Here is a 25889-nt window from a genome sequence, read left to right as displayed (position 1 = left end):
GCGGATTTGTGGGTGGAGGGCGAAGAATGTATGAGTGTGTACATATATATATATATATATTTTATATAGATCAGGGAAATGTAGCAAAAACAGTGGTTGTAATGGGAGATTGAGATTTTAATTTTCACAGACTGGGAGAAGCAGAACCGTTCAAGTCATAAATGGAATAAATTTCTAGAATGTGTTCAGGACAGTTTTCCACAACAATATGTTTTAAAATCAACAAGGAAATGGATCCTACTGGGTTTAGTGTTGAGTAACAAACTAGAATTTGTTAAGAATCTGATGGTAAGGGAACAGCTTGCAAATAGTGACCATAATATGATTTAATTTAGTATTGGATTTGGGAGGGAGGAGGGAGAGTCACATCTCAAAGTTTTAAATTCAGTAAGGCAAACTTTGAACGGATGGGAAATAAATTGACTGCAATAAACTTGGCTGAACTTTTAATGGGTGAATTTACAGACAAACATCGGGATGTATTCAAAGAAATAATTGGTAGAATATAAAACCAGCACAAGGCTAAAAGGCAAAGGCTCCACTTGCACAGTTAAGCAACAAATAAGATAAGAGACAGCATCAAGCTTAAAGAAAAGAATTACACAGTTGGCAGCTGTATTTCACTGTGGGCAAGTATGAGGTATCCACTTTGGATCTGGAAAAGACAAATTGAAATATTATCTTAGTGATAGACCAAGAGCTGTAGCACAGCCAAGAGAATTAGGTGTCTCTGCACAGACATCACTAAAAGCAATTGCACAGGTACAAAAGAAAATTAAAAATGTTAATGGAATGCAAGCCTTTCTTTGAAGGGGTTGGATTTCAGAAGTGAGGAAGTGAAGTCTTGATTAGACTCTGTCTGGAGTACCGTGTTAAGTTTTGGGCACTGAACCTCAGGAAAGATATGCTTGTCTTGGAAGGGGTACAGCGCAAATTCACCAGAATGATACCAAGGCTTCAAGGGTTAAATTATGAGGACGGGTTGCATAATCTTGGCTTGTGAATTTTTTGTCTGATAATATTCCTGTGAAGCGCCTTGGGATGTTTCACTACGTTAAAGGCACTATATAAATACAAGTTTTTGTTTTATTCCCATGAGTTTTAACCATTGTGGGCTTAGCTAATGGAGGTGTTTAATATGATAAAGGGATTTGATATGGTACAGAGCAACTATTTCCTCTGAGCTAGGCCACTTCGGAGTAAAACCAGGAAAGCACTTTTTACACACTCCCCACAAAACCCAGTGGATGCTGGGTCAATTGAAATTCTTGAGATTGACATATTTTTGTTTGGTAAGAGTATGAAGAGATCCAGAGCAATGGCAGATAAATGGAGTTGAGGTACAGAGCAGGTATGATCTAATTGAATAAAGGAACCGGCTCGAGGGCCTGAATGGCCCAATCATGTTCCTATTTATTGGAGAAAGTCGACATTTGCACAAAACCTAATACAGGTAATATCATATGTAGTGTTACAAAATTAATGGTCCTTAAATTACCCTACTTCCGACAGCGTGCACACAACGTATGCTGTCCGAAGCCTTCAGAACAGCTTGACAGGTTCCAGGTTTACCAGAACTTGCGATGTGTCCAGTTTTGATTGGACAGATCTCCGCATTCACTATAAAATCACTTTCCCTGTCGCACAGTTAGGTTATTTGCCCAACTACTGCCCAGCAAAAGTCCACAAAACCCTTACGCTGGGTAAAACCAGACATATAAGGCCGCCTTTTACCAGTGAAAGGGTTAAAATAAATGTTAAAATAGCATTTTTAATTGATTTAAACATTTAGGGCTAGATGTTCGGTTTTCGGTGAAAATGGAAGTTTTTGCCAAGATTACTGGTTTCGCTGCGCTATTGTTTTTAGGCCTTATGTCGGCGCATCGGTAAAGTCGGCATTACACGAGGATTCGTGGTGGAAACTGCGAGTTTTGGTAACTAGATCGGGAGCGTTGCGAGAGAGGACTTGGGAGGTGGACGAAAACAATTGCAAAAATCATTCACAAAACCCTTGCCTACTAAATTGCTGCAAAATAATTACAAAATAAAAACTTTTAACTTTTTTGCAGGTCTTTATACTTACTGTTGCTGGCAGGGCTGCACCGACAGATTTGACCCTGTCTGGCTTAGCGTAAGGGTTGGGAGAGTGCCGAAAGTACGACGGTCACACAATCTGCGGCATTGCATGTCGTTTCACATCTGCGCAAATCTCCCCGGTGGTACATGGAAGCTCCGCCTCAAAGACGTGCCTGAGGATCCTGCCAACCGAGTTTTCGCTGCGGATGGTCAAATCGCGGTGAAAACCCAGTCGCAAACATAGAAACATAAAAAATAGGTGCAGGAGTCGGCCATTCGGCCCTTCGAGCCTGCACCACCAGTCAATAAGATCATGGCTGATCATTCCCTCAGTATCCCTTTCCTGCTTTCTCTCCATACTCCTTGATTCCCTTAGCTGTAATCGCCATATCTAACTCCCTCTTGAATATATCCAATGAACTGGCATCAACAACTCTCTGCGGTAGGGAATTCCACAGGTTAACAACTCGCTGAGTGAAGAAGTTTCTCCTCATCTCAGTCCTAAATGGTCCACCCCTTATCCTAAGACTGTGTCCCCTGGTAGTGAACTACACCAACATCGGGAACATTCTACCCGCATCTAACCTGTCCCGTCCCATCAGAATCTTGTATGTTTCTATGAGATCCCTTCTCATCCTTCTAAACTCCAATGTTTTAAGGCCCAGTTGATCCAGTCTCTCCTCATATGTCAGTCCTGCTGTCCCGGGAATCAGTCTGGTGAACCTTCGCTGCACTCCCTCAATAGCAAGAACATCCTCAGATTAGGAGACCAAAATTGAACACAATATTCCAGGTGAGGCCTCACTAAGGCCCTGTACAACTGCAGTAAGACCTCCCTGCTCCTATACTCAAATCCCCTAGCTATGAAGACCAACATACCATTTGCCACCTTCACCGCCTGCTGTACCTGTATGCCAACTTTCAATGAATGATGAACCATGACACCCAGGTCGCGTTGCACCTCCCTTTTTCCTAATCTGCCATCATTCAGATAATATTCTGTCCTGGCATTTTTGCCCCCAAAGTGCATAACCTCACATTTATCCACATTATACTGCATCTACCATGCATTTGCCCACTCACATAACCTGTCCAAGTTAACCTGCAGTCTCCTAGCATCCCCCTCACAGCTCACACCGCCACCCAGCTTAGTGTCATCTGCAAACTTGGAGATATTACACTCAATTCCTCATCCAAATCATTGATGTATATTGTGAAGAGCTGGGGTCCCAGCACTGAGCCCTGCGGCGCGGCACTCCACTAGTCACTGCCTGCCGTTCTGAAAAGGACCCGTTTATCCCGACTCTCTGCTTCCTGTCTGCCAACCAGTTCTTTATCCACATCAGTACATTACCCCCAATACCATGTGCTTTGATTTTGCACACCAATCTCTTGTGTGGGGCCTTGTCAATAGCCTTTTGAAAGTCCAAATACACCACATCCACTGGTTCTCCCTTGTCCACTCTGCTAGTTGCATCCTCAAAAAATTCCAGAAGATTTGTCAAGCATGATTTCCCCTTCATGCTGACTTAGACCGATCCTATCATTGCTTTCCAAATGCGCTGCTATTTCATCCTTAATAATTGATTCCAACATTTTCCCCACTACTGATATCAGGATAACTGGCCTATAATTACCCGCTTTCACTCTCCCTCCCTTTTTAAAAAGTGGTGTTACATTAGCTATCCTCCAGTCCATGGGAACTGATCCAGAGTCGATAGACTGTTGGAAAATGATCACCAATGCATCCACTATTTCTCGGGCCACTTCCTTTAGTACTCTGGGATGCAGACTAACAGGCCCCGGGGATTTATCGGCCTTCAATCCCATCAATTTCCCTAACACAATTTCCCGCCTTATAAGGATATCCTTCAGTTCCTCCTTCTCACTAGACCCACTGTCTCCTAGTACTTCCGGAAGTTTATTTGTGTCTTCCTTCATGAAGACAGAACCGAAGTATTGGTTCAATTGGTCTGCCATTTCTTTGATCCCCATTATAAAATTCACCTGAATCCGACTGCAAGGGACCTACATTTGTTTTCACTAATCTTTTTCTCTTCACACATCTATAGAAGCTTTTGCAGTCAGATTTTATGTTCCCGGCAAGCTGCTTCTTGTACTCTATTTTCCCCCTCGTAATTAAAACCTTTGTCCTCCTCTGCTGAATTTTAAATTTCTCCCAGTCTTCAGGTTTGTTGTTTTTTCTGGCCAATTTATCTGCCTCTTCCTTGGATTTAACACTATCCTTAATTTCCCTTGTTCACCACGGTTGAACCACCTTCCCTGTTTTTTATTTTTACTCCAGACAGGGATGTACAATTGTTGAAGTTCATCCATGTGATCTTTAAATGTTTGTCATTGCCTATCCACCGTCAACCCTTTAACCTTCATTTGCCCGTCTATCCTAGCCAATTCACACCTCAAACCATCGAAGTTACCTTTCCTTCAGTTCAGGACCCTAGTTTCTGAATTAACTGTGTCACTCTCCATCTTAATAAAGAATTCTACCATGTTATGGTCACTCTTCCCCAAAAGGCCTTGCACAACAAGATTTCTAATTAGTACTTTCTCATTACACATCATCCAGTCTAGAATGGCCAGCTCCCTAGTTGGTTCCTTGACATATTGGTCGAGAAACCCATCCCTAATACACTCCAGGAAATCCTCCTCCACCGCATTGCTACCAGTTTGATTAGCCCAATTAATATGTAGATTCCAGTCACCCATGATAACTGCTGTATTGCATGCATCCCTAATTTCTTGTTTGATGCTGTCCCCAACCTTACCACTACTGTTTGGTGGTTTGTGCACAACTCCCACTAGCGGTTTCTGCCCCTTGGTATTACGTCGCTCCATCCATACCGATTCCACATCATCCAAGCTAATGTCTTTTCTTACTATTGCATTAATTTCCTCTTTAACCAGCAATGCCACCCCGCCTCCTTTTTCTTTCTGTCTATCCTTCCTGAATGTTGAATACCCCTGGATGTTGAGTTCCCAGCCTTGGTCACCCTGGAGCCATGTCTCCGTGATGCCAATTACTTCATACCCGTTAACTGCTGTCTGCACAGTTAATTCTTCTACCTTATTCCGAATACACCTTGCATTGAGGCACAGAGCCTTCAGGCTTGTCTTTCTCACACACTTTGCCCTTTTAGAATTTTGGTGTTATGTGGCCCTTTTTGCTTTTTGCCTTAGGTTTCTCTGCCCTCCACTTTTACTTTTCTTCTTTCTATCTTTTGCTTCTGCCCCAATTCTACTTCCCTCTGTCTCCCTGCATATGCTCCAATCCCCCTGCCATATTAGTTTAACTCCTCCCCAACAGCACTAGCAAACAGTCCCCCTCGGACATTGGTTCCGGTCCTGCCCAGGTGCAGACCGTCCGGTTTGTACTGGTCCTACCTCCCCCAGAACCGGTTCCAATGTCTCAGGAATTTGAATCCCTCCCTTGTGCCCCACTCCTCAAGCCACGTATTCATCTGAGCTATCTTGCGATTCCTACTCTGACTAGCACGTAGCACTGGTAGCAATCCTGAGATTACTACTTTTGAGGTCCTACTTTTTAATTTAGCTCCTAGCTCCCTAAATTCATCTTGTAGGACCTCATCCCATTTTTTTAATCTATATGCACCACGACAACTCCCTTTTCAGAATGCTCTGCACCCGCTCCGAGACATCCTTGACCCTTGCACCAGAGAGGCAACATACCATCCTGGAGTCTCGGTTGCGGCCGCAGAAACGTCTATCTGTTCGCCTGACAATAGAATCCCCTATCACTCTCGCTCTCCCACTCTTTTTCCTGCCCTCCTGTGCAGCAGAGCCACCCACGGTGCCATGAACTTGGCTGCTGTTGCCCTCCCCTGATAAGTCATCCCCCTCAACAGTACCCAAAGCAGTGTATTTGTTTTGCAGGGGGATGACCGCAGGGGACCCTTGCACTGCTCTTCCTGTTGGTCATCCATTCCCTATCTGGCTGTGTCACCTTTACCTGTGGTAAGATCAACTCACTAAACGTGCTATTCACGTCATTCTCTGCATCGTGGATGCTCCAGAGTGAATCCACCCCGCAGTTCCAGTGCCGCAATGCAGTCCATCAGGAGCTGCAGGCAGATGCACTTCCCGCACACAGAGTTGTCAGGGACACCGGAAGCGTCCCTGACTTCCCACATAATACAGGAGGAACATAACACGTGTCCGAGCTGTCCTGCCATGACGTAACCCTTAGATAAACTTAAATTGGCAACAACAATGCTAAAAGGTTACTTACTGATATAGAAAAGACAAAGAAAAATAACTTGCCAATCACTTACCCCTTTGGCTGTGACGTCACCTTTCGATTTCTTTCTACTTTTCTGCCTTCTCTACCTGCTGCACCTGCACTGGCTGGCCTCTTGTAGGCCTCACCAACACTGCTGCTCCGCCTCCCGACTCCCTGTGGGGCCTCCCGATGACGCTGGCCTCTTGTAGGCCTCACCAACGCTGCCACTCCATCTCCCAGCTCCCTCGGCAAAAATCCAGCCCTGTACACTTAAAATTAATTGAGGTAAATTTTGGCCTTTAAAATTTTTTAAATTTATTTTTCAAAATTAAAGTTTTTATTTTAAATGCTTAATTAAAGGGTCTTTTAATTAATTTTGAACATGTGATAATTTATTTTTATTTATGTGACATTTTATTTATTTGGTGATTTTTATGCTTATGGGGATTCCGTACGTAACAAGCATCTTAGCAACCCCTCTTTTTGATTGGTTGGCGTGGCCCGCGTGATCTTAGGGACGTTTGCGAATCACGTGCCCCTGGAATCCATGAACCCTTATGCAGGCCTATGCCTGCAGACCCAGAACTGGAAGAGTCTGAAGCTCTGGAGACACCAGGTAAGTTCGGGTTGTTTTTTGGTTCGTAGGCATTTGCTGGTGGCAAGCCTCTGAGCGCAATTTCTAGGCCTATGTCTATCATGCTTTTCATCCTCGGTTACAATTAATTGCAAGCATGATATTTTACATTCATTGCCTTTTACTGCTGAAAGTAGTAACTTCCTTGTTCTTTTTACTGGATTTTGGTTTTGTTGTCAACACAGTATGCTTCCATCTTTAGCCTCATTTTGTTTTACATTTTTTTGATTTGTCCAAGTTAAAGCTATCAATCTGCTAAATGGGCATTTGTGGAGAACCTGTTCACAGGGCAAAATAGTGAATGTTGGGTGTAGGGTATTTTTTGGTACATCCGTTTTGAGCCAATAAAAGAAATTGAGTGAAACAAGAGTTAACGTTGCAGGTCAATGACTTTGCTACAATAAAAACTTGCGATTATATAGCACCTTTAAAGTAGTAAAACATCCCAAGGCACTTCACAAGAGTATTAAAGACCAAAAAAATGTGATACCGGATCACATAAGGAGGAAATAGGGCAGAGATGTTCGTGTTAAGAAAGCAAATGGCATGTTGGCCTTCATAGCGAGGGGATTTGAGTACAGGGGCAGGGAGGTGTTGCTACAGTTGTACAGGGCCTTGGTGAGGCCACACCTGGAGTATTGTGTACAGTTTTGGTCTCCTAACTTGAGGAAGGACATTCTTGCTATTGAGGGAGTGCAGCAAAGGTTCACCAGACTGACTCCCGGGATGGCGGGACTGACCTATCAAGAAAGACTGGATCAACTGGAGTTCAGAAGAATGAGAGGGGACCTCATAGAAACGTTCAAAATTCTGATGGGTTTCGACAGGTTAGATGCAGGAAAAATGTTCCCAATGTTGGGGAAGTCCAGAACCAGGGGTCACAGTCTAAGGATAAGGGGTAAGCCATTTAGGACCGAGATGAGGAGAAACTTCTTCACCCAGAGAGTGGTGAACCTGTGGAATTCTCCACCACAGAAAGTTGTTGAGGCCAATTCACTAAATATATTCAAAAAGGAATTAGATGAAGTCCTTACTACTAGGGGGATCAAGGGGTATGGTGAGAAAGCAGGAATGGGGTACTGAAGTTGTATGTTCAGCCATGAACTCATTGAATGGCATTGCAGGCTAGAAGGGCCGAATGGCCTCCTCATGCACCTATTTTCTATGTTTCTATGTTTTAAGCAGTGTCTTAAAGGAGGAAAGAGAGGCGGAGGGGTTTAGGCAGGGAATTCTAGAGCTTGAGGCCGAATGGCCTACTCCTGCTCCTAAATCTTACGTTCTTAGACAACAGAAGGCACAGCCACCAATGGTTGAGTGATTATCAGGAATACTGAAGAGGACAGAATAAGAGGAGTGCAGATATCTCGGTGGGATGCAGGGAGGAGGCTGGGGGAGATGACAGGGAGGTGCGAGGCTATGGAGGGATTTGAAAACAAGGAAGAGAATTATGAAACCAAGAGCCAATGTATGTCAGTGAGCAGAGGGGTGATGGGTGAACGCGACTAGGTGCGAGTTACGACATGGGCAGCCGAGTTTTGGATGGCGTCAAGTTTACGTAGAGTAGAACATGGGAGGCCTGCCACAGGAGTGTGTTGGACTAGTAAAGTCTGGAGGTAACAAAAGCATGGATGAATGTTTCAGCAGCAGATGAGCTGAGGCAATGATGGAGACGGGCAATGTTACGGAGGTGGAAATATGCAGTCTTAATTATGTTGTGGATAACTAATATAAATGCAAAATACTGCAGATGCTGGAAATCTGAAACAAAAACAGAAAATGCTGCAAACACTCAGCAGGTCAGGCAGCATCTGTGGAAAGAGAAGCAGACTTAACGTTTCAGGTCAATGAACTGATCAACCTGAAATGTTAAATCGGTATATTTCTCCACAGATACTGTCTGACCTGCTGAGTATTTACAGCATTTCCTGTTTTTTTTTCTAATTTTCAGCATCCGCAGTATTTTACTTCAGTAAAAGAAATTTGAGTATTTGCTTCACTAAGAGCAGATTTCTGAAATGTTTCCCGTGCCTTTTAGCAATCTTATTAGAAATATAGAAACATCGAAAATAGATGCAAGAGTAGGCCATTCGACCCTTTGAGCCTGCATCGCCATTCAATGAGTTCATGGCTGAACATGCAACTTCAGTCCCCCATTAGTTCCTCATCCACTCCACAATGGACCTCTACAAATACAATTTGTAACTAAGTTGCTGTGCATTCCAGGACTGAGTCCCTATTTCCTTATTTGTCACGCAGGATCTTAATTATTCAAAACAAAATTTTTAAAAAATACACAAGTGAACTGAGGATCAGCTTTGTTGATTTCCCTGAGGCTGTTACAATTCCATGAAATGATCGGCAGTTGTTCGTGTCACGTTCCAATTGAACCATGCAACAGGGACTGAGCTCCAGCAAGGTAGCCACAACTCCTTCCCTCATGAAGTATATATAACTGTGAACTCATCCACATTAACGGTATACCTCAGAGACCACTTTGAACCAATAAGCAACTGCAATTTCCATTAAATTTTTTGCATTCTTCTCCATTACTGTGATTTTTTTTTTGAGGGAGGTTGCATTGCTGTTTTCTGTGGAAATCTCCAACATTTTTCTCTCTCCCTCACAATTCCAGACGGCGTCTTTTTTTGGCTTTTCCTTTTCCTTAGAAATGATCCAGTCAAGCCACTCAACAGACTGAGCCTAAAGCAAGACCAGAAAGATCCAGAAACATGCTAACAATCATTACCTTTTTTAAATGGTTCTGTAATTTTGGGCTATTTCCTCAAGGTTTCTTTCCACTGCTCTCTAAATGCATTTTATTTCAATAAATATGTGTCCATTGTGAACATTAGGCTATTTTCTACAGTGAATTTCAGTTTCCATTGAAATGTGGTTTTGTGGTCATCAGATAATATTAACTGATAATTGCATAACGTAACACAGAAACATAAGCCTGTGTTTAGAGCAGGGTTGAGAGTTTAGATCCTTGAAGTATAAATATAATGCATGTGTTTTAAGTTACACCAAGAGTAGCTTCTACAGAATTGAAAGAAGTGTATGTTGACATCTGCCATAAGAACATTTTGTTCTGCAAGGTTCAGCATAAACACATTTGGCATTATGTTCCTGACCTTGAGTGCACTTGGTAGATTTGGGGGTCTGTCTTTTCGCTCTGGCTTGCTTACCATCTTGGATTGCATAGTTCAAAATACATACGATTATTATATGGTTAAGCATTACTTTCTAGTTAAGGAAGATTAAAACCACATTTAACTTGAATGCCAACTGCTTTAAGAAGTGTTTTATTTACCCTATTGAATAAGTCCACTGACCAACATTAATAAGTCAGATTTATGTGGAATGTTTGACGTTATTTTTGTTGATGTAAATTACTGGAAAATTTGCTATTAATTTGAGCCACCGGTATTTTTATTTTGGAAAATTCTGTGAGTTGGAAACCAGTCTGTTTTCAAAACATTTATTCAATAGCAGCAACTGTTTTAGAGACACCGAGAACTTGCATTTATACAGTGCATTTCATGATTCAGGACATCCCAAAGCATTGACCAAGTACTCTTGTTGAAGTGTACTCCCTGTTGTAATGTACGCAAATGCAGCAGCCAATTTGCATGCAACAAGATCCCATAAACAACACTAAGATAAGTGACCAGATAATCTTATTTGATGGTGAATTGCTTGTGGGATAAATTTTGCCAATACACAAGGAAATTCCCCGACTGTTCTCCAAATAGTAGCTTGGAATTTTTTACATCCACCTGAGAGGGCAAATTGTTAAACGACTCATCTGAAAGACCGCACCTCCAACAGTGCAGCACTCCCTCAGTACTGTACTGAAGTATCACTGAGTAGTGCAGTGCTGACTATATTTTAATAGTGGTGTAAGCTGTTATGTTCAGAATCATTCCACAACATCTGCATATTGTAAGCTCAAACTGTTGTGACCTTGGTCTCTTTAATGTAATTCCAGAGTGAGTAAGCAGCATGGTCGACTGCCTTTTATACCTGCTTGCCCAGGGTGTGCAGGTGACCCTTGAGTCTCCCACAGGTGCGTCCCCTGGTGACAAGTCTTACACATTGGTAATGTTTACATACATAACGTCATTTCTCCCCGCCCCTCCCCAGCAAAGTCTTAGATACAAGTTATTTACAAGTTGAGGCGATCCGGGGCTCTGCGTTCCCGGGTTGATTGCCTGAGTTGAAGTCCTGGCATGGGTGAGTCGGTTGGATCATTGCTGCACTGTGGTGTGGCTGGTCTGATCGGACTGTCGGGTATGGTTGACTGCGAGGTTGATTGCTGGTTGGGTGTGTGTGGGTGGATCATTGATGGTCATGTCCTCTTCAAACTGTTCTTGGTTGTCAGTGCGCCGCAGTTTGGTCTGATCCAAGTGCTTTCTGCATGTTTGTCCATTCAAAAGTTTGACAACAAACACTCTATTTCCCTCCTTGGCTAACACAGTGGCAGCAACCCATTTGGGGCCATGACTGTAATTAAGAACAAACACAGGGTCATAAACCTCAATGTCACGCGATACAGCCGCGCGATCATGGTACACTTTATGCCAGTGACGCCGGATTTCGACATGATCATTGAGATCCGCGTGGGCTAAGGAGAGCCTGGTTTTGAGTGCTCTCTTGATTAGCAATTCTGCGGTGGGATCCCCAGTAAGCGAGTAGGGTCGCGTGCGGTAGCTGCGCAGGATCCGAGATAACCGGGTCTGCAGGGAACTGTTCGTCACGCGTCTCAAGCTCTGCTTGATGGTTTGGACTGCTTGACAATTGGATGCGGGCTTAAACGGCGCAGACCTGATATGCTTGATGCCATTTCGGGTCATGAACTCATTGAATTCTGAGCTGGTGAAACATGGTCCATTGTCACTAACAAGGACCTCGGGCAAACCATGGGTGGCGAACATGGCCCGGAGGCTTTCAATGGTGGCAGTGGACATACATCCATTTCAAGTAAGCGTCCACTGCTACTAGGAACATCTTTTCCAGCGAAACCTACGTGGACCCTGGACCACGGTTTGGAGGACCATGACCACAGACTCAGTAGGGTCTCCCTTGGTGCATTGCTCAACTGTGAGCAAGTGTTACATTGGTGTACGCATGACTCCAATTCCGAGTCAATGCCGGGCCACCAAACGTGCGACCTGGCGATGGCCTTCATCATGACTATGCCTGGGTGGATAAATATAGAAACATAGAAAATAGGTGCAGGAGTAAGCCATTTGGCCCTTTGAGCCTGCACCACCATTCAATGAGATCATGGCTGATCATTCACCTCCGTACCCCTTTCCTGCTTTCTCTCCATACCCCTTGATCTCTTTAGCCATAAGGGCCATTTCTAACTCCCTCTTGAATATATCCAATGAACTGGCATCAATAACTCTCTGTGGCAGGGAATTCCACAGGTTAACAACTCTCTGAGTGAAGAAGTTTCTCCTCATCTCCGTCCTAAATGGCTTACCCCTTATCCTTAGACTGTGTCCCCTGGTTCTGGACTTCCCCAACATTGGGAACATTCTTCCTGCATCTGACCTGTCCAGTCCTGTCAGAATTTTATATGTTTCTATGAGATCCTCTCTTATCCTTCTCAACTGCCAGGCAATGACCATCTCCAACAAGCGAGAGTCTGACCACCTCCCCTTGATATTCAACAACATTACCACAGTCGCATCCCCCACCATCAGTATCCTGGGGGGACCATTGACCAAAAACTGAACTGGACCAGCCGCATAAATACTGTGGCAGCAAGAGTGGGCCAGAGGTTGGGTATTCTGCGACGAGTGTCTCACCCCCTGACTCCCCAAAACCTTTTTACCATCTACAAGACACAAGTCAGGAGTTTGATGGAATACTATCCACATGCCTGGATGAGTGCAGTTCCAACAACACTCAAGAAGCTCGACACCATCCAGGACAAAGCAGCCCGCTTGATTTGCACCCCATCCACCACATTAAACATTCACTCCCTCCACTACCGGTGCACCATGGCTGCAGTGTGTACCCTCAAAAAGATGCACTGCAGCAACTCACCACGTCTTCTTCGGCAGAACCTCCCAAACCAGCGTTCTCTACCACCTAGAAGGACAAGCGCAGCAGGGGCTTGGGAACATCACCATCTTCAAGTTCCCCTCCAAGTTGCACACCATCCTGATTTGGAAATATATCGCCGTTCCTTCATTGTCGCTGGGTCAAAATCCTGGAACTTCCTCGATAACAATAATGTGGGAGTACATTCACCACACGGACTGCAGTGGTTTCAGAAGGCAGCTCACCACCACCTTCTCGGGGGCAATTAAGGATGGGCAATAAATGCTGGCCTTAAAAGCGATGTCCACATCCCGGAAAGAATTTAAAAAAAACCTGGCTGAGGGGCGATGACATCTTCCCTCTTAAGTGAAACCTCCCCTCCTGCTTTCCTCTGACAAAACTACTCACTATTGCAGGATCATACTGGAATGCAAAGATAACCCCCGGCTCCTTTTCTCTACGGCAAGCTGTCGTCTTAAACCTGCCTCCTCCACAGTCACCTCCAATAAGTGTGAGGAACTCATGGTCTTATGGTGGATGCAGAGAAAATGTTTCCACTGATGGGGGGGAGGGGGGGGGCTAGAACTAGAGGGCATGATCTTAGAGTAAGATCATTTAAAACTGAGATGAGGAGAAATTTCTTCTGAAGGTTGTAAATCTGTGGAATTCGCTGCCTCAGAGAGCTGTGGAAGCTGGGACATTGAATAAATTTAAGACAGAAAGAGACAGTTTCTTAAACGATAAGAGGATAAGGGGTTATGAGGAATGGGCGGGGAAGTGGAGCTGAGTCCATGATCAGATCAGCCACGATTTTATTGAATGGCAGAGCAGGCTTGAGGGGCTGTATGGTCTACTCCTGTTCCTATTTCTTATGTTCGTATTTGTCACTAAGATTGAGACCATCCGTTCAGCTGCTTCTGTCACTTCCCTCCTCTCCCCAAGTCCACCGGGTCAAACTTCCCTGAAGGTTTCCCCCTGCTCTAGCCCGAAACTCGCATCTTTCTCTAGTTTCTCTTCTAGCTCCCCTCATGCCCTCTCTGAGCTCATCTTGTCTGAGAGCCCAAGTCTTGCTCCCACGACTCTATTCCCACTAAACTACTGACCACCACACTTCCCTTCCTGGCTCCCATGTCAGCTGATATTGATAACGGTTCTCTCTTCTCGAGTACTTCATATCTGCCATTATCCCTCTCCTCAAAAAAACAATCCTTGACCCCTTCGTCCTTGCAAACAACCACCCCATTTCCAACATCACTTTCATCTCCAAAGCCCTTGAATGTGCTGTCGCCTCCAAAATCTGTGCCCATCTTACTCGGAACCCCATGTTTGAATCCCTCCAATCAGATTTCCGCACTTGCCTTAGTACTGAAACAGCTCACATCATAGTCACAAATGACATCCTATGTGTCTCTGATGGTGGTAAACTATCCCTTCTCGTCTTCTCTCCCCGTCTGCGGCCTTTGACACGGTTGACCACACCATCCTCCTCCAATGCTTCTCCACCATCGTCCAGCTGGCTGGGACTGCACTCGCTGGTTCCATTCTTAGCTATCCAATCCAAGAATCACTGCACCGTTACCTTTGGCGTGCCCCATGGATCTATCCTTGGCCCCTTCCTATTTCTCATCTGCATGCTGCCCCTCGGCGACATCATCCGAAAACACACTTGTCAATTTCCACAAGTATTCTGATGACACCCAGCTCTACCTCACCATTACTCTCAACCACTCTAATGTCTCTAAATTGTCAGACTGCTTGTCCAACAACAGAAATTGCCTCCAATGAAACATTGAGAAGACCGAAGCAATTGCCTTCAGTCCCCGTCACGAACTGCGATCCCTCACCACTAACTATCCCTCTTCCGGTAATTGAGGCAGAAACGCACTGTTCGTAACCTTGGTGTCGTTCCAGGGTTTTGACCCAGCAACGATGAAGGAACAGCGATATATTTCTTGTGACTTGGAGAGGAACTTGGAGGTGGTGGTGTCCTAGGTGGTAGAGGTTGCGGATTTGGGAGGTGCTGTCGAAGAAGTCTTAGTGAGTTGCGTTAGTGCATCTTGTAGATGGTACACACTACAGATGGTGCGCCGCTGGTGGAGGGAGTAAATATTTAAGGTGGTGGTTGGGGTGCCAATTAATTGGGCTGCTTTGTCCTGGATGGTGTGCTTCTTGAGTGTTGTTGGATCTGCACTCATCCAGGCAAGTGGACGAGTATTCCATCACACTCCTGACTTGTGCCTTGTAGATGGTGGAAAGGCTTCGGGGAGTCAGGAGGTGAGACACTCCACAGAATACCCAGCCTCTGACGTGCCACAGTATTTGTGTCATTGGTCTGGTTGAGCTTCTGGTTAATGGTGACCCCCAGGATGTTGGTGGTGGGGATTCGACAAAGGTAATGCCGTTGAATATCAAGGGGCGGTGGTTCAAGTTTCTTTTTTGGAAATAGTCATTGCTCGGCACTTGTGGTGCGAATGTTACTCGCCACTTACCAGCCCAAGCCTGAATGTTGTCCAGGTCTTGCTGCATGCTGCATTATATAGACTGATTCATTATCTGAGGACTTGTGAATGAGAAGTATTTCATCACACTCCTCCCAATCTTTGTAACCTCCTCCAGCCCGACAACCCTCCGAGATATCCGTGCTCCTCCAATCCTAGCCCCTTGCGCATCCCCAATTTTAATCACTCCACCATTGGCAGCCGTGCCTTCAGCTGGCGAGGCCCTAAGCTCGACTTCCCTCCCTAAACCTCTCCACCTCTCCACCTCTGTACCTCTCTCTCCTCCTTTAAGATGCTCCTTAAAATCTACCTCTTTGACCAAGCAACTGCCTTATTATCTCCTTATGTGGCTTGGTATCAAATTTTGTTTTATAACACCCTTGGGATGTTTTACTACATTAAAGGCACTATATAAATGTAAGTTGTTGTTATCTCAAACTACATCTTGCAAACACTGTTCTAAGTGTCACTGCAAGAGCAAATTGACAGCAATTAGGTAATGGGATGAATGTGGGAGTGGTGTGAAAGACCATTGGATTCTAGCATAAGACTTGTATAACCGAGGCATGAAATTAATGAATTGTCTTTCTATTTGTGCATTTTACATTTTTAAATGTTAGAACCAGTAGTATTTAGCTAGAGATGCAAATTTGTTGTTTTTTTTTAAAAGCATATCATTGCTCTGTTTTCTATATTTACAATGATTAGATGATTATATCCTGGTGAGTTTGAACATTGCTGAATATTTTTGGCTGATGTAACATAACTGCAATGCAAAGATAGAGTACTAATCATTTGAATTTGTCTCATGTCGCGTGACATTCGCGGTTGTAAATTCTTCTCCAGCCAGTGTTCTCCACCTTGTAGAACAACAGTTTTATATCCCTATTGCACTGTATTTTGCAAGCTGGAGTGACTAAAGCCTTGTCTCTTAGATATGGTATCACTCTTCCAACTGTTCCCAATCCATGGAAAACCAGAATGACAAAAAACATAATTTCTTGGTGTTTCTTTTTCCTGGTTTGCCTTTAAACTGCCTTATATTCTTAACTTGCACAAAGATGTGATGATAATATCATATTCTGTGATGTACTGCAAGGCAGTCCGCCCACTATTTTAAATGCATCCAGTGCAGGCAGTAAAACTGCCCAGAAGCGCATATCCTGCTTCTGATGCAATTGTCATGGAATCTGAACCGTTCGGATTTCTGTGTACTAGAAGCTAATATATTCATTTTATTGTCCAGATCTGAAATGTTATTCCAATGTGTGGGGGAAATAATGTTCAATCCTCAGCTGGTCAAAACCTAGAGATGTATCTCAGCAGCAGTAATGTTGCTTCACAAAAATAAACTATTGTATAAACTGACATCTGCTTTTATATGAGGCTAAATCTAAACAGTTAATTAATCTCTGAAGCCAAGAAACTAACTTCCTCCTTCTTGCCTGTCATTTTTCAGAAGTGTTTTATGTAACGCATGATGGTTTATTAACTGGATATTTGCAGGCTTTACTGTCGGTTCATGACACAGTGGCTATGAAGAATTATGACCCTGTATTACCCCCTATGCCAGATGATCTTGACGATGATGAAGATTCAGTGAAAATCATTCGACTTGTCAAAAACAAAGAGCCTCTGGTAAAGTGACATCTTTAGATTATACCCTCTTTTTAATTGTTTTGTAGCTGCATAAAGGCCATATACAGTATGTCCACCTGTGTCTGAATTACCTTTTAAAAATTGCATTCTGTCTTTGTTATATCTATCTTTAGTCTGTCTGTTATGTCATAAGTATTTACATGTACCTTGTAATAGATATTCATATGCTACATGTGACCTGCTCCTGGATGAAATGCTCCTGAATTTAAACATAAATTTCAGTTGTTAACTGATGTACCACACATGGGTAAAATTTGTTTCAACAAAACTCTTTATGTTGCACCTCCATATTCAATATAATGGCATTTGAGCACTAATAGGAGGATTGCAGTTGGTTTAACAGTGCCCATTCTTACTGCTGCAGTGTCATGACAGGGGTATAAGATTCGAGAAGGGCCCTGGTTCCAATGATTCAAGGTTGACCTGTATTGGGGACAGTGATTTAACTTTATTCAGCACAAGCAGCAGCAGTTTGCAGAGTAGAGTATCATTGAGACTTACCACTTATACTCTGTGTAGAAGCTGGAACCGTGAGTAAGCTGCACCCAGTGTCTCCATCTCCCGGGTGTCTCCTTGATTCTTCCTGAAATCATCTTCTCTTGAAATCTTCTACCATTTGTGGCTGTTAAGACCCCTTTCTTATACCTTTACTCCCATTCAAAACCTATGGAGTCCTCCTGAACGAATACCTGGCTGACCCCCAAACCCAAAATCCAATCATAAAAATTGTGCGTCTGTGGCACCCTAGCTTACGCAGGCTTGACACTCTTGCATCATCTGTTTTTGACCATCAAGACTCATATCTGGGGTAGTTATGGCAGTACAAAAGGAATATGGGCTGGATTTTCGGCTCATGCGCACCTCGTTTAGCTCCTGGACGGGGCGCTAAAACAATTTTTTTTTTTTGCGCAAAACAGACACACAACATTTTGCGCCCGGGCGGAACTTCCAGCAGTGGTTTAGCAGCGGCGCTAAAACTTAGTGCCCACACGATGTTTTCAGAATTTGGGTAACGTCAATAGCGCCTTGGCGGAACTTTCAAGTATATCGCGCGATTTAGCGTCCGCCTGGGAACTTGCCAGCAAAAAGCAGTCACCCCAGGGTGCACCCAGCGCTAACGGCGTCACCTTTAAAACCGATCTTTAAAACACCATCTTTACATCTTATCCAACCTTCCACTGACTAATTCGTTAAAGAAAAAATAATGCTGTTTTTAATGGCATATAATGGTCCCCTGCTTGTCACTTGAATTTATATCTCGAGGTCTTTTGTCATGCTGATTTGAAACACCACTCCAGTGCTGCATAACTGCACCAATCTGACATTACAGTGATGTTTGTTTGGCATTGCTTAAAGCTCCTTTCCAATCGATGTCTCATGCAGATAATAAATTGTGCTCATTTTATTTCAGTTTTAAAGAGCAAGAAATCTCAATTGTCCACTGACCACTTTTTTTCATTTCCTCCATTCCTTCACTTAGCCTCCATAGAGCAGGCTGTTGGGGGAAAGGCACGGCCAGGTGCAGCCTGTTCTCACTCAGCATCCATACATGTGCACTTTCCAGAAGGGTCACTAAACCACCTGTCACTATCTTGGGACAAGAGCCAGTTATACAGTGGCCATTGCTGTCTTGACTAATGCACTATCGAAAAGGATTGGGAGAAGAAGGCTGCCTTTTTCATAGTGAAGTTTTGTGTGAGTTTATAAAGGACATTTTAAAAGATGGGAGCTATCATATGTCAACCATTATTCCTGGCTGCTATATTTATACAGCGTCGACTACAAGAAGGCTTATTGATCATTTTGAATATATTCGAAGAGGTTGTAGACTTATGGGGAGGAGGCCTTACCCCCAACGAGTTTACAGGGAACAGTGCTCATACCTGCAGCTCTCTGAGGCACCGTGCAATAGAAGGCTGCGCTTCCGCAAAGAAGTGCTGACAGAGATATGCCAGCTCATAAAAGCAGAACTACAGCCTACCAGCAGCAACAGAACTGCACAGTTTGTCGAGGTGAAGGTGACTGCAGCACTTGCCGTCTATGCTTCCAGCTCCTTTCAGGCATCAGCAGGGGACAGGTAACTACTGCACTGTACACACGTAGGATGAACTTCATAAACTTCCCAATGACCAAGGAGACCCAGAATGAGAGGGCTGTAAGATTTTGGATGAATTGCTGGCTTCCCCAAGATTGAGGCTGCCGTTGACTGGATGCAAACCCCCCCAGCGAGCATCTTTACACAATGAGGTTTACCGAAACCGAAAGGGATTCCACTCCGTGAACATACAGATTGTCTGTGACCATACTCAGCGCATCATGGCAGTCACTGCCTTTTCTTTCTTTTTTATATCAGTCAGTAACTTTTAACATTGTTGATGCCCATTTAAGTGTATCTAAAGGTTAAGTCATGGCAGGGGAGGTCAGTCATGTGATATGCTCCTCTAGTACCATGTGGGAACTCAGGGACACTTCCGGTGTTCCTGACGACTACGTGTGCGGGAAGTGTATCCGCCTCCAGTTCCTGATGGACCGCGTTGCGGAATTGGAGCTGAGGGTGGATTCACTCTGGAGCATCCACGATGCTGAGAATGACGTGAGTAGCACGTGTAGCGAGTTGGTCGTACCGCAGGTGAAGGGTACACAGCCAGCTCGGGAATGGAAGAGTAGCAGGAAGAGTAGTGCAAGGAAGGTAGTGCAGGGGTCCCCTGTGGTCATCCCCCTGCAAAACAGACACACCGCTTTGAGTACTGTTGAGGGGGATGACTCATCAGGGGAGGGCAGCAGCAGCCAAGTTCATGGCACCATGGCTGGCTCTGTTGCACAGGAGGGCAGGAAAAAGAGTGGGAGAGCGATAGTGATAGGGGATTCAATTGTATGGGGAATAGATAGGCGTTTCTGCGGCCGCAACCGAGACTCCAGGATGGTATGTTGCCTCCCTGGTGCAAGGGTCAAGGATGTCTCGGAGCGGGTGCAGGACATTCTAAAAATGGAGGGAGAACAGCCAGTTGTCGTGGTGCACATTGGTACCAACGACATAGGTAAAACAAGGGATGAGGTCCTACGAAACGAATTTAAGGAGCTAGGAGCTAAATTTAAAAAGTAGGACCTCAAAAGTAGTAATCTCGGGATTGCTACCAGTGCCACGTGCTAGTCAGAGTAGGAATCGCAGGATAGCGCAGATGAATACGTGGCTTGTGCAGTAGGGAGGGATTCACATTCCTGGGGCATTGGAAACGGTTCTGGGGGAGGTGGGACCAGTACAAACCGGACGGTCTGCACCTGGGCAGGACCGGAACCAATGTCCGAGGGGGAGTGTTTGCTAGTGCTGTTGGGGAGGAGTTAAACTAATATGGCAGGGGGATGGGAACCAATGCAGGGAGACAGAGGGAAACAAAAAGGAGACAAAAGCAAAAGACAGAAAGGAGATGAGGAAAAGTGGAGGGCAGAGAAACCCAAGGCAAAGAACAAAAAGGGCCACTGTACAGCAAAATTCTAAAAAGACAAAGGGTGTTAAAAAAACAAGCCTGAAGGCTTTGTGTCTTAATGCAAGGAGTATCCGTAATAAGGTGGATGAATTAACTGTGCAAATAGATGTTAACAAATATGATGTGATTGGGATTACAGAGACGTGGCTCCAGGATGATCAGGGCTGGGAACTCAACATCCAGGGGTATTCAATATTCAGGAAGGATAGAATAAAAGGAAAAGGAGGTGGGGTAGCATTGCTGGTTAAAGAGGAGATTAATGCAATAGTTAGGAAGGACATTAGCTTGGATGATGTGGAATCTATATGGGTGGAGCTGCAGAACACCAAAGGGCAAAAAACGTTAGTGGGAGTTGTGTACAGACCTCCAAACAGTAGTAGTGATGTTGGGGAGGGCATCAAACAGGAAATTAGGGGTGCATGCAATAAAGGTGCAGCAGTTATAATGGGTGACTTTAATATGCACATAGATTGGGCTAACCAAACTGGAAGCAATACGGTGGAGGAGGATTTCCTGGAGTGCATAAGGGATGGTTTTCTAGACCAATATGTCGAGGAACCAACTAGGGGGGAGGCCATCTTAGACTGGGTGTTATGTAATGAGAGAGGATTAATTAGCAATCTTGTTGTGCGAGGCCCCTTGGGGAAGAGTGACCATAATATGGTGGAATTCTGCATTAGGATGGAGAATGAAATAGTTAATTCAAAGACCATGGTCCAGAACTTAAAGAAGGGTAACTTTGAAGGTATGAGGCGTGAATTGGCTAGGATAGATTGGCGAATGATACTTAAGGGTTGACTGTGGATGGGCAATGGCAGACATTTAGAGACCACATGGATGAACTACAACAATTGTACATTCCTGTCTGGCGTAAAAATAAAAAAGTGAAGGTGGCTCAACAGTGGCTATCAAGGGAAATCAGGGATAGTATTAAAGCCAAGGAAGTGGCATACAAATTGGCCAGAAATAGCAGCGAACCCGGGGACTGGGAGAAATTTAGAACTCAGCAGAGGAGGACAAAGGGTTTGATTAGGGCAGGGAAAATGGAGTACGAGAAGAAGCTTGCAGGGAACATTAAGACGGATTGCAACAGTTCTATAGATATGTAAAGAGAAAAAGGTTAGTAAAGACAAACGTAGGTCCCCTGCAGTCAGAATCAGGGGAAGTCATAACGGGGAACAAAGAAATGGTGGACCAATTGAACAAGTACTTTGGTTCGGTATTCACGAAGGAGGACACAAACAACCTTCCGGATATAAAAGGGGTCAGAGGGTCTAGTAAGGAGGAGGAACTGAGGGAAATCCTTATTAGTCGAGAAATTGTGTTGGGGAAATTGATGGGATTGAAGGCAGATAAATCCCCAGGGCCTGATGGACTGCATCCCAGAGTACTTAAGGAGGTGGCCTTGGAAATAACGGACGCATTGACAGTCATTTTCCAACATTCCATTGACTCTGGATCAGTTCCGATGGAATGGCGGGTAGCCAATGTAACCCCACTTTTTAAAAAAGGAGGGAGAGAGAAAACAGGGAATTATAGACCGGTCAGCCTGACATCAGTAGTGGGTAAAATGATGGAATCAATTATTAAGGATGTCATAGCAGCGCATTTGGAAAGAGTTGACATGATAGGTCCAAGTCAGCATGGATTTGTGAAAGGGAAATCATGCTTGACAAATCTTCTGAAATTTTTTGAGGATGTTTCCAGTCGAGTGGACAAGGGAGAACCAGTTGATGTGGTATATTTGGACTTTCAGAAGGCTTTCGACAAGGTCTCACACAAGAGATTAATGTGCAAAGTTAAAGCACATGGGATTGGGGGTAGTGTGCTGACATGGATTGAGAACTGGTTGTCAGACAGGAAGCTAAGAGTAGGAGTAAATGGGTACTTTTCAGAGTGGCAGGCAGTGACTAGTGGGGTACCGCAAGGTTCTGTGCTGGGGCCCCAGCTGTTTACACTGTACATTAATGATTTAGACGAGGGGATTAAATGTAGTATCTCCAAATTTGCGGATGACACTAAGTTGGGTGGCAGTGTGAGCTGCGAGGAAGATGCTATGAGGCTGCAGAGTGACTTGGATAGGTTAGGTGAGTGGGCAAATGCATGGCAGATGAAGTATAATGTGGATAAATGTGAGATTATCTGCTTTGATGGTAAAAACAGAGAGACAGACTATTATCTGAATGGTGAGATTAGGAAAAGGGGAGGTGCAACGAGACCTGGGTGTCATGGTACATCAGTCATTGAAGGTTGGCATGCAGATACAGCAGGCGGTTAAGAAAGCAAATGGCATGTTGGCCTTCATAGCGAGAGGATTTGAGTACAGGGGCAGGGAGATGTTGCTACAGTTGTACAGGGCCTTGGTGAGGCCACACCTGGAGTATTGTGTACTGTTTTGGTCTCCTAACTTGAGGAAGGACATTCTTGCTATTGAGGGAGTGCAGCGAAGTTTCACCAGACTGATTCCCGGGATGGCGGGACTGACATATCAAGAAAGACTGGATCAACTGGGCTTGTATTCATTGGAGTTCAGAAGAATGAGAGGGGACCTCATCGAAACGTTTAAAATTCTGACGGGGTTCAGACAGGTTAGATGCAGGAAGAATGTTCCCAATGTTGGGGAAGTCCAGAACCAGGGGTCACAGTCTAAGGATAAGGGGTAAGCCATTTAGGACCGAGATGAGGAGAAACTTATTCACCCAGAGAGTGGTGAACCTGTGGAATTCTCTACCACAGAAAGTTCTTGAGGCCAATTCACTAAATATATTCAAAAAGGAGTTAGATGAAGTCCTTACCACTAGGGGGATCAAGGGGTATGGCGAGAAAGCAGGAATGGGGTACTGAAGTTGCATGTTCAGCCATGAACTCATTGAATGGCATTGCAGGCTAGAAGGGCTGAATGGCCTACTCCTGCACCTATTTTCTATGTTTCTATATCCAGGGAGCATCCATGATGCTTTCATCTTGCGTGAGAGCAGTGGCTCAGGCCTGTTCCAGCGTCAACCACAAGACACGAGGTGGATGCTGGGGGACAAAGGCCTTGCCACCTGGCTCATGACCCCCCCCCCCCCACCTCCACCCGTAACCCTCAGACAGAAGCCGATGTCGAACAGACGATTAGAGTGCTCAAGCAGCGCTTCGGATGCCTGGACCACTCTGGAGGCTGCCTGCAATACTCCCCTCAGCAGGTTTCTGAGTCCATTGTGGTGTGCTGCATGCTACACAACTTGGCCACCATGAGGGGGCAGGAATTGCCAATGGGGATTGCAGAATCACCTAGCGAGAGGCGAGGGCGGGGGGAAGAGGAGGACGAGGGAGAGGAGCCTGGCGAGGAACCCATGCCACCACAGCCACAGGGGAGGCATCGTGGAAATTTTGCCGCTGTAAAAGCTTTGCGTCAGCACCTCATAATTGAAACCTTTGCTTGAAGAGTGAACGGCATGTTTGATCGTTGCCTGGCACTCTATCCCGCCATGTTCACTATTCCCCCTCTTATTCTGCAAATGAGACACTACACAGGAATGGTTAAGGTGAACAACAGATTTTATGAAAACTGTAAACTTTTAGAACTTTGTAAAAGGAATTTTGAAACATTGAAACTTTAATAAAAGTTCTGAACTTTTTTCACTTTATATAAACATAATTGGAAACGTTTCAAACTTTAATAAAATAATAACAGCAAAACAACAACCCCTGCCCCACTGTCTTTTACCACTGGCTCTTCCCCCCCCCCCCCCCCCCCCCCCTTACTCCTAGCCTCATCCCTTGCCTGCTCCCCCTACCCAAAGTGGCAAGAGTTCGTGCAGCAAGCTAGCCAGAGTCCTGCTGTTTTGGGGGGAGAGACATTGGAGATGCTGTTAGGGGATGAACTGGAGAAGCTCGTGGTATGGAAGGCCCGGCTTCTGACGGGCTTCTTGATTGGCGTTGCCAATCACAGGTGGTGTGGGGGATGTCTGGGTGTCACACTGGAGACTCCAGTGTGACTGATGGCGGCCATCAGCCTTGCATGGGCATGAATGGCCTCGTAGGTTTCGTGGCTCGCACCAACAATCTGAGACCCTACCTCCATTATGGTCGCAGTGAGTGTCACGATGCTCGCGGGAATCCTACTCAGGACATCAAAGAGCTGTCGGGTGAGTTCGACGCTCTCCCTGGGCAGACCCACCATGTCCAGTTCCACGTCTGCCTGTCTGTCAGCAGACCGACTTTGCCGACTCACCCTCGGAGAGATGGCATACGGGATTCGACACCAGAACTACGTTGCTGCACGTCATTCGTCCCAGGAGCCTCAGATGGGTCAAATCCCGAGAATGTGAGATCATGTTTGCCGGTGGCAAAAGAGGTGTTGAGTGAATCTGACCTCCCCCCACCCCCCAGCCCCCCTCCCCACAGTTGTCGTCATTGGTCTCTTTCCCTTCCTCCTCCTTCCCCACTTGATGGCCTGATGTGGAGGATTCATGAGAGGGATGCGGCGCCTGTGACTGGTCATCGAGAAGTAGAAAGCTGTTAGCAGCAGGGGAGGGACAGGTTGACATGAGGAAGGTCACATAGCACAGGTTCATTTGACGGACTGCCGCTACTGCATGATATGTAGTTCACAGACACTGCATGACATTACCCCAACCCTCGTCTACAGACACTGCATCACATTGCCCCAACCCCAGTCCACAGACACTGCATCACATTGCCCCAACCCAGCCCAGGAAGTGTGCAGGATTTACCCTCACTTGCCAATCGGGGGCCAGCAACCCCACCGGCAGTTGCCCGACCGGAGATGCCGATGAGGTCTGTCACTCGCTCCTCGACGTCAGTGAGTTGCAGGATGTGAGCCGGACCACCACCTGTTCGCAGCTGCTCCTGCCGATTGTGCGCCTTCTTTGCCTGCAAAGATGAAAATGGGAATGGTTACCAGAAGGTCTATCTCCTCTTGTGTCACAAACAGATAGCCACCAAAGCACTTATACAGGTTGAACCTCCCTGATCCGGAACCCTCGGGACCTGGCCTGTTCTGGATAAGGGATTTTTCCGCACGTGGGGTGGTCATGTTAAATTGGATGGTACAGGTACTGAGCAAGGGGATATCGGGGGCTGGCTGGCGTGGGACTGGGAGTGTGGCAGAGAGATCATGGCATGGCGGGGGAGCTCGGTTGATTGCATGGTTAGGTCAGTGATTTGCGGGAGTCGGCAGCGAGGAAGGACTTCAATTTGTTCATGTCGGAGTGGCC

The 25889-nt window shown here is 45.3% G+C and overlaps 1 protein-coding gene across 9 annotated transcripts in view; it reads left to right on the top strand.

The window, feature by feature from the left end:
* Positions 1-25889, top strand: part of mpp7a (MAGUK p55 scaffold protein 7a) — a 544364-nt gene that overhangs the window by 379619 nt on the left and 138856 nt on the right. For all 9 annotated transcript variants that reach the window (XM_070881484.1, XM_070881483.1, XM_070881489.1 and 6 more), the window contains one exon: positions 17027-17158. In XM_070881484.1, the coding sequence (XP_070737585.1) occupies positions 17027-17158 (132 nt within the window). The remainder of the gene's footprint in view (positions 1-17026; positions 17159-25889) is intronic.

Source organism: Pristiophorus japonicus, chromosome 5 (genome assembly GCF_044704955.1).
Source record: "Pristiophorus japonicus isolate sPriJap1 chromosome 5, sPriJap1.hap1, whole genome shotgun sequence".
NCBI classification, from domain to species: domain Eukaryota; kingdom Metazoa; phylum Chordata; class Chondrichthyes; family Pristiophoridae; genus Pristiophorus; species Pristiophorus japonicus.
This window is presented reverse-complemented; position numbering and strand designations above follow the sequence as displayed.